Source organism: Lissotriton helveticus, chromosome 2_2 (assembly GCF_964261635.1).
Source record: "Lissotriton helveticus chromosome 2_2, aLisHel1.1, whole genome shotgun sequence".
NCBI classification, from domain to species: domain Eukaryota; kingdom Metazoa; phylum Chordata; class Amphibia; order Caudata; family Salamandridae; genus Lissotriton; species Lissotriton helveticus.
Genome location: NC_136060.1, coordinates 51,114,550 through 51,132,808, shown reverse-complemented (window position 1 = coordinate 51,132,808; position 18,259 = coordinate 51,114,550). Strand labels below are relative to the sequence as shown.

At 45.2% G+C, this 18,259-nt stretch overlaps 1 protein-coding gene across 4 annotated transcripts in view; it reads left to right on the top strand.

Moving 5' to 3' along the window:
• The window catches only part of FAT1 (FAT atypical cadherin 1), a 318,166-nt gene that overhangs the window by 281,799 nt on the left and 18,108 nt on the right, over positions 1-18,259 (top strand). For all 4 annotated transcript variants that reach the window (XM_078678099.1, XM_078678098.1, XM_078678096.1 and 1 more), the window contains exons 22-26: positions 434-896; positions 2,358-2,511; positions 3,857-3,967; positions 7,446-8,074; positions 16,790-16,927. In XM_078678099.1, coding sequence (XP_078534225.1) covers positions 434-896; positions 2,358-2,511; positions 3,857-3,967; positions 7,446-8,074; positions 16,790-16,927 — 1,495 coding nt within the window. The remainder of the gene's footprint in view (positions 1-433; positions 897-2,357; positions 2,512-3,856; positions 3,968-7,445; positions 8,075-16,789; positions 16,928-18,259) is intronic.

The window sequence follows — 18,259 nt, the reverse complement described above, 5'->3', positions numbered from 1 at the left end:
CTGTCTGGCGGTTCATCGGTGACCTTGACACGCGACACTAGTGATTTCTTTAGAATGCGACTAACATTATTTTGCAGGGTGCTGTGTTTAGTACCTTTACGAATGTCCCCATTTTTGTGTGAAATTTGCCTTTGCTTTTAACATGCTCTTTTAAAAAGAGAAGTGCAAGGTGGGTAGTTCGTAAAGTAGAGGACACATTAAATGACAAAGTCGCTCTTACTTTTATGGGCAGAATACGTCTGTTTATACTTTGTTGACATGCTCTAGTCGTTAACTAGAACTAAAGCAATAGATTTTTATTTTCCTTTTCCTTGAAGACTGTTTTCATTATTTTGCTATGTAGCGTTGCCGCCACCCTCTGGCGCTCTTGTGTTACTGCGACTCCACAACAGGAATGATTTCCATGTGTAAAATATGTGTTTTACTTCCTTAGATCAACAATGGCAGATTGCAGTACAAGTTTGACTGCGGCAGTGGCCCCGGAATGGTGTCTGTGCAGAGCACACAGGTCAGCGACGGCCAGTGGCACACCGTGGCCCTGGAGGTGGACGGAAACTATGCCCGGTTAGTCCTGGACCGGGTTCACACTGCGTCGGGCACTGCTCCAGGAACCCTCCGGACTCTAAACCTAGACAACCATGTCTACTTTGGTGGCCACATCCGACAGCAGGGCACGCGTCATGGGCGGAGTCCGCAAGTGAGCAACGGTTTCAGAGGGTGCATGGATTCCATTATTCTCAACGGACTGGAGCTCCCTTTAAACAGCAAGTCCCGCAACTACGCGCACATGGAGGAATCGGTCGACGTCTCTCCGGGATGCTCTCTCTCTGCACTGGAACCTTGCTCCAGCGGCCCTTGCCAGAACGGAGGCACGTGCGCCCCAACCGCCAGTGGAGGTAGGCCTCCTTTCATTTTTTTAAAGCATTTTATTCATTGCTCTATATATACCCACTGCAATGTTTTAACCTGTATCATATTGTGTCCAAAAGGGCGCAGCCAAATTGCATTTTATATTGTTAAAGTTACTCTTTCCAAATTCATTGACCGATATGACACTGAACTATGTATGATTGATGCAGTCAGGCGGAGGCTACTGTGGTTTGTATTAGTTGTTTGAAAGCATGTACAAACCGACTGTGTGAATTCCTAACAGAGAGTGGACGGTATCACTATTACACGCGTACATTTTCTATCCTTCTAGAAACAGCTGCACAGTCTCTGTACTTGCCCTATGCCCATCTTGCATCGTTTTGAATTGTAGTTGTATTCGTATGGCGCTGCATGCCCCTGACAAGGTGCTGAAGCGTACTTGCACACACCGGGTCAGTGGTAAGACTGTCATGGCAATGTGTGTCGGTAGCCCACATGGGTGGTAGTCAGATGTTCTGCACGAGGACCACAGTTGTGCTTTTGTCCTGTTTGTCTCTGCGCCCAAGTGTGAAGGTGAAGCAGAAAAGTCCCGAGAGTTCTAAGCTCGAATTGTTTTTTTCCTGCTGCCTGATAATGGCCCAGCCATGCATGAAGATGTCAGGTTGACACTTTGCGACGTGAAATGTTTACCCACTGCTTGTCAGCCACCAAGGATGTCGCCGAGCCAGCAGCCATCACCAAATAAGGCATGCATTATTGATGCCATTTGTGCTGCTAAATATCCCTTACAGGGCCCCTGGGGCCCTAATGGCTCTGCTGCCTTGCTCCCAGGAGAGGTCTTCCTTTAATGATCTCTTCTCCAGATGAGGCGCAGTTGGCACGTGAGCCTGATGGAAATCGGAGCATCACTGCTGGCTTCACCAGCTGTGCACGCTGCTAATAGACGCACCTTCATCTGGGAAAACGGATGGGCTGACTCTGCTAATCAGTTAATTAGCTGTATGTCTATTTACATTAACAGTTTTACTTTCTTTCACCCTGCCTTGAGCTTTTGTGTGCAGCTTAATTCCGTACATGCGACGAGTGTTTTTGCAGTTAGTTTTAATTTTAAATCCTTTGAGCTTAACTCCTTTGCTTTGTCCTCTGCCAACATCTTTGTTTCTTTTCTTCCTTTGTCCCTCACGCCTTCTTTCCTCCCATGTTGTTCTTTAACACTTGCTTCCTCTGCGGTCACGTGTGTGGCTTTGCCTTTAACACACTGTAGCTCTCTTCCTTTCATCTTGATGGGCATTGACCCTCACTGAGGTCAACTCGGTTCTTAGTAACTGTTAGTTAATTATGTCACTGTTGAGGTATGCATGTTACATTCTCTTATTTCTGATGTGCGATTTAAAAAAAGCTAGTTTCATCTTTTAAGATTTTTTTGTGAAATATCCAACTGCTTGAACATGTAAACATTTTTTTTTAAATGTTCTTTCTCGTTTCAGGTTATTTCTGCAAGTGTACGTCATTGTTCATGGGCACGCACTGTGACGTCATAGTCAGCCCGTGTGCGTCCAACCCTTGCCTCTATGGTGGGACTTGCATCGTGCTGAAGGACGACTTTGTCTGCCAGTGCAGAGGGCAGTACACCGGCCAAAGGTCTGCTCTCATTTATTGGTGGTTTCCTTGCCTCGTGGTGGTGTATTCTGGCTCTAGACTTGTGCATGCTATTCATGTTTAGAGGGTAAACGGTGAATGTAAAATGTAAACTACCCATGCACTGGCTAATGCTCTGACCGTACTGTTGTGCCGTGTTATTTTCACTTATATATTGTGTTCAGAATCCCTGCAACCTTGCAAGACTCAAAACGCATTGAAATCTACATGTTAACGTATAATTCCAATTGTTTGGTTAAATATCGAAAGTAAGTAGTTTATCATTACAGGCAGTGATTGCAGTCTTGCAAGAGTTAAACAATAGCAACACGGAAAACTCATAGGTGCACAATTTAGAAAATAAACCTTGGAGAGCAGGTACTGCACTAGTCCTTTAGAAATTCTGGAAGATTATGGAAATGGTTATGTGCAGGGACAGTGTACGGAAGCCCTGTTGCAAGTCACTTACGGGATTTGTGAGTTACTCGTTGTGCAACCCATAGCCTTGGTAAACAGTGCAGGGCAACACACAGAGTGGTCGTGCTTGGGAAGTCAAACATAAAACATGAAGCGTGTAAATATAGATTCACTGATATCCATACTTCACGGAGCGCATTAACCACTTTGGAAACATTGGAGAGTAACAAACTATGATCCCAACCCTACGACCCCCCCCCCCCCCCTCCCTCTTTTTTCTTAAATAGGAGTTACTATTAGATACCAATTCGGATGCAAATTCTGTTTGTACTTAAATCTGTATTCCAAGCCCTGCAGTATTACCGCATGTGAAAGTACCACATTGGTTGACAGGAGCAAAGTTTCCACTTAAAACCTCGAGTCATTTGTCCCAGGAAAAAGATTCTCAATTGCTTTGACTTGGAAATCAGCGCTGTAACACTGATTTCTCATGGCGACTACATGTGATCCTGTTGCATGCTGCATCCCAGAGTTACTGATGCCCCTGGGTAGCTGTAATACCAGATGCAGAGTTTCTGGCCTTCAGATATTGCAGTAGCCGTAATGTAGGACTTGCACTGCTTTAGAAATATAAATGAAAGGCTTAGTTAGTGTTTCTGTAGCGACTGTGTGAAGTGGCACAGAAAGCTTATGTGAAGGAAAAACGAATGGTAATCGAGCCCGCTATTTAAATGGAAAAGCAGCTGGTATTCCTATAAAATACTTCACATTCTGTATTTGTCCGTGTGAAGTTCAGACATAACTTTAATGTGGTATTATAGGCAGCCTCTGATGTCAGAGCTAGCCTGCTGCAACAAAGTAACAATGCCTATGCAGAAAATAGACAGCTTTCATGCTTTAAAGAGATGTGTTTTTTGATATCTCACTTAAGGTGTCAGATGGGCCCGTATTGCAAAGATAATCCCTGCAAAAACAGTGGCAAGTGCATCGACAGCTTGGATGGCCCGGTCTGTGAATGTGAACCTGGTTTCCGTGGAGAAAGGTGAGTGGCCTTGCAGTGTATTTATTTGTTCTTGTTAACATATCTTATGCATCTATTTCTGCTCCTGATTTCTCACACTTGTAGTACCTTTAAGCTGTACAAGGCAACTTCAAAAACTTCGTGGTATATCAGAAACATACAAAATAAATAGTTCTAGTGTGCAGGCGGGGCTACAAAGTGGGACTACTCCTCTCTTCTGTACGTTTCTTGAAATGTTCTGCCATATGCTTGCCTTCTATTTCTTCTTTCCAATTTTACCCATGTTTCACTCCTTTTAACAGTCTTTGGCCTCTAATGTAAACAGCTTAATTGGAAAATATGCTTCTTGTCTTTGCTTGTGGTGTAACGACTAGATTTTTGTGATATTTATGCCGGTCACTTTTCTCTAAAGTCCAACTGCATTGTCCATCTGCAGTTACCAGGGCAAGACCTTGAGTTCAACGTGTAATCGGAGTATCCAATTTATTGCAGGCTGCTAATGTGGCCCTCCATGTTTAGGTCTCACACGACACATCGCTCACTCTGTCGCTTGCAAAATCTTTTGTTAATTAAAAAAAGAAGCCTGCATTTTCAATGCAATAGCTCTCACGTTTGCGAGAGTTTTAGCTATTGCCATTGTAAATGACAGTCTTTTATTTATATATCTTTAAAAGCAACGCATATATTAAAGGCATTGTCATTTCTAATGGCAATAGCTCATACTCTCGCAAATGCAAGACCACTTCAGTGGTGGTCACGCCAGTTTCTTTAAACGCTGCTTGCTGTATTCAGGTTACAGTGTGCAGTGACTAAAGAAAGGGTCGTGGCCAACATTAAAGTGAAAGTGCGGTAAGGGGCGCTTTGACTCAAAAAAATATATATATTGTTTCTGTAGCGTGCCAGTTAAAGTGAAAGCGGACCACACTGTAAATTAAATAAATGAAAAAAGCGCGGCTGCTAAAGTGAAAGCGGACCATGCTGCAAATTAAACAAATATAGTTATTATAACAATATAAAAGCGGGTGGCGTGCTGCGACGTCGTGGGTGGAATAGGGGTAGAGCATTAAAGAAAATAGTGCTCACCGGCTAGATAAAGCAGACCGTGTTACACCACAAGTAAAAAAGTCCAGTCCTTATGGGAGGTTACAAATGCAGACAAGGCACTACCAAGGAGGGACTAGTAAGCCTATTCATGAATGCAAAGCAACAATTTTGAAAGGACAGTAATGGGAGCCAATTTAAAAGGTGGGCGGGAAATGGGCAGAGCTTTTATTTCATACTTCAATACAGCATGCCTCGCATCCAAGCATCCTCACCACCTATCCTGGTGTAATGTACTATGGAAATGCTCATCCGGAGCATTTGTCTATGCCTTTCCACTGATCCCAGTGGTACAGTGATGATCAGCAAATGCAAACATGATTTTGATTCTAAAAGCCTCATAATGGGCACACAAAACATGGTACTCTGGCCTCATGGATTTGGGAGCCAGTAGAATGTAAAAATGCCAGCTTTTAAAATCCTCTTGACTCTAAATGAAAGAAAGAGGTGTCATCCATAGATAATTGATGCATTTATTAGATTAAAAACTCTTATGATTCTGTGCAAGTTCATTTCTCTGCTGTAGTCACTTATACCTGTGGCTCCTCTGGGACGAATATTTTCTCCACTTATGTAGTGAAAATGCTCCTAGAGGTAATATGGAGAATTTCCACACCCGCTTTTGCCCCATCCCATGTGGAGCTTTAGCATGGTGCTGGCACAGCTCATGAACCATCCTGTTGAACCAATGCACACAACTGGTCTCGTTAATCTGACACTAAAACTGTCATTTTGAAAGTGATCACATCCTTGCATATACTGATTGATTTACAGACATTAGCTGTCCTAGAACCAGGGCCGGACTGGCCATTGCAGGCACCGGGCAATCCCCCGGTGCACCGTATGGGTGGGGGGCTGGTTTTGGGCCCCTGGGGGCTGTTTTTGTTACACTGACGTTTTTGCAAAATCGGCCCTGTACCAAAATCGGCTGAAAACCGGCCCCGGCAAAGAGCCCGGTGGCACCCCCAATACCCCGAGTGTGTGTGTGTGTGTGTGTGTGTGGGGGGGGGGGAGGGGGGGTAGGGGGCAGCCGAGCACTTTGCCAGGGCCGGTTGTGGTTCCCAGTCTGGCCCTGCCTAGAACCCTATCTTCAAGTACAGAAGAAAAGAGTCATCATGAAAACGATCCGGCATTTCATTCCAAAGATTGTATCACATTTCCATGTGAATCAACCAATCCAGTTACCTACCTTCCAATATCCGAAAAAGCAAGCAGAAAAGGCACTAACGCTACATTTAAGGAGAGCCATCCTATATTACTTTCAAGAGAGAAAGCAAGCAAGCAAGTAAGGAAAAGAAAACAGATTTTTATGGCACAAGCAACAGCAAGTATGGACCCCTCAATGTCAGAAGAGACTATTGCAAGATGGATAGTGCACACTATCCAAACATGTTACACCCTGATGTTTAAGATCCTTGATATCCAATCTAGGGTCATTCCACATGAAAAAAGGGGCACCACTATCCCTTCTAGCAAATCTAATCTTCAATAGTATATCTATGTCTGCCACATGGTCGTCAGCCTATACTTTCGGAAAACATTGTGTGAATAGCCATGCAAATCAGGTGTACACGTGGCCCACAAGGTACTTAAGCACCTTTTTGCAGCCACACATACACTTGACCTCCATTCTCCCGTAAAGCAGTTAATCCTACTAAATAATAGCAGCAGAGCACGTGACTTCCGAAATGACTCCCATTGAGAAAGGTAAAGGTTACTAGTAACAGAATTTTTACAAAATTAAGTTACTCTGGATTCACATCTGGCTGGCCCACCTCGCAAGTTAAAGGAGTAGGGTAATCAAAAAAAGATTGCTTCGGAATAAATACATCTACACACTACTAGATACAGGTCTTCACTGTAAGGGAAACAATATATTAAGATGGTGACCGCATACCGGGGAATTGTGATCTTGGGGGATTTGAACTAACAAACATCTGGTGATGCCCAAAGCAAAAAAGATAAATAAAAATAAGAGCCAACAAATGGGAACCTTCCAGGACCAACTACTAGATGGTGGAATAATGCATAATGTAAAGCCAGAATAGCTTCAAACTGCTAAACTCCATGTAGGAACTGTTGTCGTAGTTGTCATTTTCCTCGAACACATGGACCTCAACTAAGTCCTCACGAACTCTTTGCACCCAAGAGGACTTGGATGTGGAAACCTAGTGAACACAACGGGGAGTTTGAGTCGGTGGTTCCTCATTTAAGCCAGTGTTCGCTTTTTCAAATTCCACTTTTCATGTGTAAAGAATGTTCAGTATGCAGTCTTGCAGCAAGCCATTTAGATAAGTTTGAAGGAAAGAGGAGTAAAAACTATCACTAAAAGTGTCACTGTTTTGACTACATTTCTGTTTCGTTTTTTTAACCTTGATTTACTCTTTGTGCTTGGCAGGTGCCTGACTGACATTGATGAATGTGTTGAGAACCCATGCCTTAATGGTGGTCACTGTGAGAACACATATGGTTCTTACCATTGCAACTGCAGTCAAGGCTTCGGAGGAAAGGTTTGCTCAGAAGTGTCCATCAACAAATATGTCTCCACCTCCTGGAACATTGGCTTAGCAGAAGTTATTGGAATCATTGTTTTCATTGCTGGAATCTTCTCCCTTGTTGTGATTTTTGTTTTGTGTCGCAAAATGGTCAGACGAAAGAGAAAGCAGCAGCCTGAGCCAGAAGAGAAGCACCTCGGAACTGCCCCGTTTCTGCCCAGGCCATTTTTTGATCCAAAATTGAACAAGAACATTTACTCAGACATCCCACCCCAGGTGCCAGTACGACCCATTTCATACACACCAAGCATTCCAAGTGACTCCAGAAACAACCTGGACAGAAATTCCTTTGAAGGTTCGGCTATTCCAGAGCATCCGGAGTTCAGTACCTTTAACCCCGATTCAGTGCATGGACACAGGAAGACTGTGGCTGTCTGCAGTGTAGCTCCTAACCTGCCTCCACCACCCCCATCCAACTCTCCATCGGACTGTGACTCCATACAGAAACCAAGCTGGGACTATGACTATGATGGTAAGGATTGTGTACAATTTACGTTGTGCTGCTCTTATTATTTTTCCTGTTTTTTTTAAAATTAACTTCATATACGTGAGATATTTGTGTGTATGAATGTATCCACACTTCCATAACCCAAGCATTTTCTAGTCTTTCTGGTGTTGACACTTGTAATTTCAATGACCTCATCATTTGAAGGTAGACCTAATCCCACCAGTTGCTTCCTCTTAATTTTGATGCAGAAACAATATTTCTCCTCGGCACCAGAGAAATATGTTTAAAAAGTGTCCACTGGATGGAGTGAGGTGTAGATTTTGGGATCTACTTGACAAGAGAAATGGGTCCCACAGTCCACAAGGGGACGGAACACTGTGTTAACAGTAGAATCAAGTCTCCCCTTGTGGAAGCAAATAAATGAACCACCTATAGATCTTCAACCAATCAATCCACAGCCTTCTATAATACCACAAAGGCCTGCAACCATAAATGTGTACCACATCAGCATCAAGTTTTCAGTTTTACTTCCGTATTGGTTTCCACACAGGATTTAAAAGATGCTCATGTACATAATTATACAGTAGTAATTCCACATTTCAGTCCTATATAAGTAATAAAGACATAATTTACATTTGGAAGACAATGCCTCACTTGATTTATTACACAGCAGCAGGAGGATGACAACATTGACCTCTTTGGGGACTGCAGAGTCGAGGGAGAACCAGGGCCCTTTGGCGAGCAGCCTCTCCACTTCATCCCGAGCTGAGCTGTCACTCTGAGTCAGTCAGAAGAGCTGCAGGTGGAGTAGGCATATTCACATGACAATAAGTCAACCATTTGTGCAACATCCCTCCTTTCACCACCACACCAATATAGAACACAGGCCGCACATCACCTTGAGGGTGTCGGGACATTGACCCTCAATGCCCAGCATCAAGCTTCCGATCCACCACTGCCTGAAGGCCATGGTTGACACTGACAGAAGGCCTCAGATTAGACTCTGATGTATCCCCAACACTGACAACACCTTCAACTCTGGCACTGATGGCGCCCTCGAATTCCTCTTTGGCTCCTAATCTGCATCTGCGCCAAAATCATCTTCGGTCTAAAATACTTATTCGTTGCCCAAAGCCCTGTCCTCCACTGGATCGGAGGAAACAGCAGTCCCTTTCAGCGTCTCAAAGAGGAGCTCGAAAGTCAGAAAAAAATGCTTTTCGTCCACCCACAGTGCAGGAGAACTGCTGCCAAGCCTTCTCCAAAGCCTGATCCTCAGAAGAGGAAACTAATATTTTAGGAGGAACGTGCGTGGAAGACTACACTACCAGCTAAAGTTAAGCACCATAATAGGGGCACTAGTCCTCTGCCACATCGGCCCCCGTCCTTCTTCTCCACCTCCACCCCTCCTAGTTCTCCTCTACCTTCCTCTCCCCCTGCTCCTCTTCCCTCTTCCACGCCACCTCATGCCCCCCCTCTGCCTCATTTGCCAGGGGGGGTTACCATCATCCATACTAGGCCCTTTTTGAGTCTTCATCCTAAGGACGAACTGTGGTATGACAATGTTGTTGACCCTCCTGGGAATACTGACCCAGACCTCTACTCTGCCAAACCATTCCCTCTTGATGATACCACCTCTTTCCAGGTGTTCATTCACCAGGCTGCCACCTTCCGCAACGTAGAACTGCACAACGTCCAGGAAGATGAGGTCTTCCTTGTCAAAATGTTGTTCACCATTCAGCACAGTTCCTCTCCATAAATAGCATGCTTAAAACCACATCTCAGACCTTCATAGCGTATGTTAAGGCCCTCATCCCAAGGGTCTATTATAGGAATTTAAATATTTTTTTTAAATTAAAAAGCCTTCACTCTATGACTAACCCAATATCCAGGGCCAGCTACCAAGGAATACTTAATGCTCACATACAGCGCACACACGTGTGAATGCCCCTCCACCAGATAAAGAGTAAGAAGATTGGCACGACTGGCAAGTGTGTCACTGCCCAATCAGCGTCTCACTGGAGAAGCGCCAACTCAGTTGAACTGCTCTATAGATATGCCCTCGGGGACAAGATGGAGTAATTTCTCCAGCAACTGTTCATGCTGAATCTCTATAACAAGTCCTACTTTCTTGCAAGGAGCCGCAGATCCTCGTGTGCCATGCTGGCTTGTACCCCCACTGTAAAGAGTGCACGCTTCAGGGACCACTCCTATTTAGCACTCAAGCTGTGGAACTCACTGCCTCTACAAATACGACAGGTCCAGATGGAATTTAAAAACTTGATTATTCAGTTCAGACGGACTCTACTACCCATTTCTGCTATTTAATTGACCTTCTATTGAACCTTGAGCACGTAGACACTTTGTTTGAAGAAACTATGCACTATACAAATCACACTTCTTATTATCTGAGGCCATTATAAAAAGTGTGACCTCAATCTCATTTCAGAGGGCAAGATAATTTCAAACACCACTATTCAGTGTGCCCTAGTTGGAACTGATACTGCAGTGCGCCGCATAAATTCAGGTGTATTTATTATGAAGCGCCATGCATAGCTGCGCATCACCGTTTTTAAGTCTGAGGCTCAACAGCATCTGCTCAATCTGCCCTTTGATGGGGAACTCCTCTAAAGACTGGTGGTTGATCAGATGGTGAGAACTTCAAAAAGGACATTGCTACAGCCAAGGCTATGAGGGCCATCCAAACGCCTTCTCCCCAAGGCTTTTATCATAGGTCCCAGTTCAGAGGGGGTGCCAAAGCTACCGTCCCAGAAGCATCTGCCTCCTCCCAGAAACAGCAACAACCGACCCCGACATAGGGTTACTCCAAGGGGGCCAGTAGGGGTAACAACTACAGGGGGAGGTGCAGTGGGGTGCGACTAAGGGAGCTAAACAGTGAGTCCCTCACCCTTCCCCCTGATCACACTACTCTTGTTGGGGGACCACTGCAGAGGTTTCTTTCACAGATCCCCTCCAACCAGTGGGTTCTCCCTGTTATCAGGCAGGGTTAGGGTTACCTATAAAACTCGCTGTAACCTCAATGAACATTCTTCTACACACACACCCTCCCCGCAGAACATCAGCACCTTCTTCAGGAAGAAGTAGAGGCATACATTTGCAAGGGGGCAATGAATTGGTGCCGCACACTAGCGCTGCATAGTGAATAACTCGCTGTCTTTTCTTATTGCAAAGGACAGTGGTTCCCAAACTGTGCGCCGCGGCACCCCGGTGCGCCGTAATGAGGTGCCAGGGGCGCCGCGCGCACACTGTGGGAAATTGCTACCAAGGGGCCTCAGCCATACGTCATTCGGCGGGCATGGCTTGGACGCAGTTTAATGCTGTGTAACTTGTGGTCAGAGCATGAGGAGTACATGGAGGGAGCGCCTGTTGGAGGTGTGGCCGCAAGGCTCAGGCATCCAGGGTCGGGAGGCAGGAGGGGTCTGCCACTGCTTGGGAAATACTTTCAAAACTTACAATTTTCCGATAAAAGTAATGAGAAGTTAAGAGCCAGGAAGGGGCAGAAAGAGGAGGGGGCACAGGAGGGAGAGAGAAGACTAAAATAGAACAGAGGCAGTGAGGAACCCATAACACTTAAAACACTTTGGCAATCCATGTGATAATAGGAAATGCCAACGGAGTGCGCACCAGCCTTAGACTGAATGGAACCCAGTCGAGAAGAGGGAGGGAAGAGAAAAGACAAAAGAAAAGGAAGTGTGTGGGAGTGAGACACATACATAACGTGAGACAGAGAGAGAGAGAGAGAGAGAGCGAATAAGGAGAGAGAGAGAGATGGAAAATAGAAAGATAAAGGCACCAAGAGATAGGTAAGAGTGAGAGAGAGAGAGAGAGACAATGACACAGAAAAACAGAGAGATCAGGACAAAAACAGGGAGTGTGAGAAAGAAAGTCTTCGAAGAGAATATAGAGCACTAAAGACCAACACGGACACCCAGGCGCTGTGGAGGACATGAGCCTCTTTGTTAGAAGCTCCCTCCTGAAAGGGGGGCGCTGATGGGGAAGGGTCGTAAATCTCTAGGAAGGGAGGTCCATCGTGCTGCCAATGTCTGGGGGTGGGGCTGTTAGGGGTGTTAGGGTGGGGGAGGGGGAGGGGCTGGCTCTCCCTGACGTCTTTCCTTCTGCTCTGTGGTGGGATCAGACGTCACCTCTCAGGTGACCTCAGCATCCCAGGACATGGTGTACAATGATGCGGTGCTTCAGATAACCCGGTGGCTGCCCACTGGGACCCTGTGGGTTAATATAAGACTTTTACATTGGATTTGTGCCACTGCTGTCAGCCACGTGTTTCCTGCAGCTCTGGTGAAACAGCCGTTGTGGCACGTGGAGGGCACCCTCGCCGCATAATTCTGTATCCTCACCGAAACTGATTTGTTAGATTTCAAGGCCCTGTAGGCGGGGGCTTCCATCACCCGAGATCACGGCTCTATCTCAATTAACTCTGTGATCCTCTGGTAAACGGGGGGCCTTTCCAGAGAAGCACAGGGTGCAGACTGGAGGACGGAGCACCCACCGCCCCTGACCACCCCCTGCAAGGTGTGCCACCCACTGCAAGGTGCGCCACCTGACCACCGACTGCAATGTGTGCCACCCACTGCAAGGTACACCAGCTGACCAGCCACTGCAAGGTGCACCACCTGACCAGCCACTGCAATGTGTGCCACCCACTGCAAGGTGCGCCACCTGACCACCCACTGCAATGTGCACCACTCACTACAAGGTGCACCACCTTACCACCCACTGCAAGGTGCGCCACCTGACCAACCACTGCAAAGTGCACCACCTGACCACCTACTGCAAGGTGCGCCACCCACTGCAAGGTGCACCACCTGACCACCCATTGCCAGGTGCACCACCTGACCACCCACTGCAAGGTGTGCCACCTGACCACCCACTGCAGGTGCACCACCTGACCACCCACTGCAAGGTGCACCACCTGACCACCCACTGCAAGGTGCACCACCTGACCACCCACTGCAAGGTGCGCCACCTGACCACCCACTGCAAGGTGTGCCACCCGACCACCCACTGCAAGGTGCACCAACTGACCACCCACTGCAAGGTGCACCACCCGCCCACTGACCACCCACTGCAAGGTGCACCACCTGCCCACTGACCACCCACTGCCATGTGCACCACCTGACCACCCACTGCAAGGTGTGCCACCGGACCACCCACACCAAGGTGTGCCACCAACCCACTGCAAAGTACACCATCTGACCACCCACAGCAAGGTGTGCCACTTCACCACCCACTGCAAGGTGCACTACCTGACCACACACTGCAAAGTACACCATCTGACCACCCACTGAAAGGTGTGCCACCTGACCATCCACAGCAAAGTGCACATTGCCATTAAAGTAGCAGCGGCTTGAAACACAACTAAAGTTGACGCCACAAATGCCAGGATCAGCGCCAGACTCGCAAGCTCTACAGCACACTTAAAAAACACGCTTTCACTCATGCTCATTTTAAACTCACTCACACTCTTTCTCACTTCCATACTCACACTGATTCAGTGCAATGCTCTAGCACTTTCACTCACTTGCCCTCTTTCTCAGTCTCACTCGTTCTAAGTCACAATAGCAGTAACTCACTCCTGTCTCTCGCTCACTTTCTAACACACACTCATCTGCATGCACACAACATTTGACAGATTATTTCGTACTTCCATGTAGCTGCCTGCCCTGGTTCACTCCAGCTCCTTTCTTGCTAGTGGTGAATGAGTTCTAAAGCCAGGCACATAGCTTTCTCCGCATAGGCCTGTGTGAAGCCTTTGCGCAGGTACCAGGATGCATAGTCCTGCACCTGCATGCGTCACTCTGGGTTGGTGATGCCACTCATAAGGAGCCATCCTTTTTAGTGTAAAAATAATGCTGGTGATACTGATTACGACAGCCCAAACTCAATGTTCAATGTTCTCAGAGTGGGTCTCAGACAGTACCAAAAGCCACTGAAAGCAGCAGCTTGCATAAATAAGGGTTTGGGACCAGGCACTCTGTTGGGGAAAAAACGATGGATTAGGATGCAACCAAAGTGATTGCCAGTGGATGAGATTAATAATTCAAGCATTCCAACCATCATTGCCTCCCAATTACTTCACGGAAGACAACAGGAAGTACTCCCGAGGTCGGGTTTACACCCCCCCCACCTGCCCACTGGTAAAAAAATGGTGGGGAGCCACGGCCAACTGCCGAATAGGTCAAGGGAGCCACACATCCAAAAAGTTTGGGAACCCCTGGCAAAGGAGGACAGATATTCAGGCCTATCCTTGATCTCCGGCTCCTCAACAAACTCATCCTGTCAGGGCATTTCACATGGTTACAGTCCAGGACGTCTTCCCTCTACTGCATCAAGACAACTTCATGACTGTACTCAACCTGAAGGCAGCCTACTTCCACATCCCAATCCCCCCTACACACAGCCTTTATCTGCTGTTTGTGGTAAATGGGCAGCATTTTCAATTCAAAGTGTTGCCTTTCGGGGTCACCACGGCCCACAGTGTGTTCACAAAATGTCCTACTGTGTTCGCTGCTCATTTCAGGAGGGGTGGTATCCACGCTTTCCCTTACTTGGATGGCTGACTGATCAAGAGTGCAAACAGTGCTTGCCACATACCCAGACCACCATAGACTTTCAGCCCCCTCCGATACAGCCATTCCTGGGAGCATTTCTCAGCTCATTCACCAGGAAAGCAGAAACCAAGCAGACTGCAGCCATGCAGAGGTTCAAGCTTTCCAATTACTGACTCATTTTCTGCAATGTTACCATTCAATGGTCAGGACGGTGAAGCACCTCCCATACTGCCGTACATGTGAAATTACGCATGCATCCACTGCAAGAGTGCCTGGCCACACAATCGTCACCAGCATTCAGCAATCTGGTGTTGATTTCGGGCAGCATCCACCCCTCTCTTTAGTGGTGGAACCACAGCAATCTGTTGCAGGCTGGCCATTTCTCAACTTAGTTCCGCAAGTGACCGCCATGATTGACGCTTCCCTTACAGGATGGGGTGCGCATCTACAGAGCTTTACTTTTCAGGCCATGTGGAAGTACTCCCATCATTTGGATTTCCACCTTAAATATCTAGATCTACTAGCCATCCAGTTGGCTCTCTAAAAGCTTTCTTCTGACACCTACAGCACAAGGTAGTCATCAGAACAGACAATTTGACAGCCATGTTCTATTTCCAGGAACAAAGTGACACACATTCACAACAGCTGTTAGCACTCGCACAGGGCCATGGGCACTCCACCACAAGATCCTTCTTCTGGCGGAGTACCTACCAGGATTAGACAACCACTTTGCAGACCTGCCCAGCAGGAAGCGGCAAAAAGTCCATGAGTGGGAATCCACCCACAAGTCTCACTTCTGTCCTTGCGGCTTCCAATTGTTTATTACTGTATTTGGATGTTAAACCAGTATTGACAAAGTGAAACCTTTGTCCAGACAGTGATAGGTTGTGAAAAAACGAGAATTATTAACAAAAATTCGCAAAATGAGCTGAATTGGATGGCATAATTTGCCTTTTTTGCCACATAATTTTTGTCAGCCGTGCCACATAATTTGGTCAATCATACCACATAATTTAGTCCTCCACTGGCATTTAATTCCAGTGGCCCTGGCTGTGATCCTTTACTGGTATGAGTACATCCTTTGTTGTCCTCCGACGATTCAGGTGGCAGGGGCTCTGTATTTAGCAATCGCCCCTTGTCTCCTTTTGCTTTGACACAGCAAAGAGAACCTTTAGTGTAGACTGAAGATCTAGTCTACATAGGTTCTGAAGAAGGAGCATTTTCATTGGCTAACACTGTTGTTTGTGAGTCATCTGCTGTCTTCCATGGAGCAAGTGGTCCCTTTGTCTTCTCTTTCAGGATGTGATCTAGGTGAAGGAGTTGGGCTAACTAGTTGGTACAAGGAACACAACATGTATGGGTTCACTCTAGCAGTGTATATGGCTGGAGGGCCATTCACTTGGCTTTCAGGATCTAGATTTGACCCTAAAATTTGTATCTTTATGTATTTTTAAACACTGGAAACTCAGTATTACATATCATTACAGTTCTATATTTGCATCACATTGAGTGTTGATGCATATACTGAAAGAGACTCAGTTCATCCAGATATTACTTGTACATTGGAGGAGTAATAACACTGTGTTTATTTAGCTGTCTCCCACTCTTGAATCATCAATTTTGTTTCCACCTTATTGGTTGCTAACACTGCCACGCCCCTTTAACCGTTGAGATTTGTCCTCAAATCTCGTGCAACTAAAATCAATGGTTCCTCAGTCTGAAAGGTGTAAAACTGAATGGACAGTAATTTTCACAATTTCTTTTATACTAATACCAATATAAAGTATTACAGTTTGCTGCAGTTTTGTTTAGCTGTCTTCGTTATTGAATTAATAAGTGATGGATGGAATTTGAAGCGTTAGTACCACAGTTTTAAAGAGTGGATTATCTTCCATCAATTGATCACATGCTTTGAAGTCTAATAGTCTGTCTTTCGTTTTCAGTTCTTTTCCACCATGCCTCGTTCAAAAGAACATGTCTCCTTAAATTCTTACTTTACTTTTCGTGCTGTCTCCTCCTCCCCCCTCATTTAAATGTGCGTGTTTCTATGAAACAGCGTGGGTCATTTTTCTGACAGAAACCCCTAGGTTCAACCGAACTGTGTCTTTCTCCTGTGAGTTTAACTTTGATCTTGCTTTCTTCTTGCCTACAGCAAAAGTAGTTGACCTCGAGCCTTGTCTGTCAAAGAAGTCTCTAGAGGAAAAACCTTCCCACCTGTACAACCCTCGGGAAAGCTTGTCTGAGATCCAGTCACTAAGCTCCTTCCAGTCTGAATCCTGTGATGACAATGGTATGTGTGGCAGCAGCATGTTCAATTTTTTTGTTCTAGATCATCATTTAGCCAGACTTGTCATTGACATTATTGATATTCTGTAGAGATTTACGTTGTAGTCAACGTATTTAGATTCTATACATGTGTGGAAAAGACAAACGTTTTGCACCATATAGCGAGTCCTTGAAAATGTGCAGCCAGGAATGTTCAGCCTCTGAAACCATATAACAGCACTGACATTGAATCTGATGCTCTGATGATGGTTTAAGGTTCTGTTTCCTTTTTTCCCCCTCTTACTACGGCCTCAGCTCCAATATGGATCAGATCACCATTGAGCGAGAGCAGAGTGTAAGAAAGTTGCACTTGTAAGTTTGTTGCAATTGTAATAAAGGAAGCAGAACATGTTTTTTTTTTTTTGACAAATGAGCGGTTATTGCCATTTGTTTTGTAAGCACATACTTTCTTTTTAGCCCTGCATATGAGACTTTGTTAAATACTTATTTTCTTATTTACATTATCTTTACACAAAATTGGGTTTATGGTGATTTTCAATAGAAAACAATATACCATTTTGTTAACACCTATTAGTGGGTAAGCCAGTGACTGTAATTCTAGAGCTATTACTCCAAAAATGATATGATGGAGAACAATATTTGTGGTACCGATAGTTATAATATCCTTTTAGAATCATTAAGTATATACACTGAAGCTTCCTTTATTACTCGTTTTACGTTGTAGGTGCTGTACCATAATTTTGATTTGGTTTTGATTAGTTGTTTTATATGTATGTTATAGCAGCGTGTTGTATCTTTGAAGGCGCAGTTCACAAGTTCCTTTGCAATAGTCTGTGTTTCTTGCTTCTTCATTTGCTTGCTATGATGATTTTAAGTTGTGCTGACTTTTTATTTTGCCTTTAATGCACTTCCACTTCCTAGCTATGTGCTTTTAGCGGACTTAAAATAATGCAGTTCTTTTGTATAATTACATCCTTCAAACATTGGCGTAGTGACTATGACAGCCTGTAACACAATTCAACTGCAGTATATGTATACAAACATTATCTTAGATCACTGGGTCTTGCATCCTCCAAAAATCACATACATTTTTTTGTGGATCATTATTTAATTGCATGCCTTTTGCGAGGTCACAGTGCTGTACCATTGATCTTCGTTTAGTTTTCTTTTACAGTAAATTTTATTTAAGGTAACTCAAGAATGATTAGTTTGCTGTTAATATAGCAAATTTCAAGACTAATTAAACTAGCACATGATGAAACGAGGCACAAATACATTTGTTAAAAAAAGACAAAGGAAAGACTTAAGAATAGTGTAGTAATTTAATTGATAAACT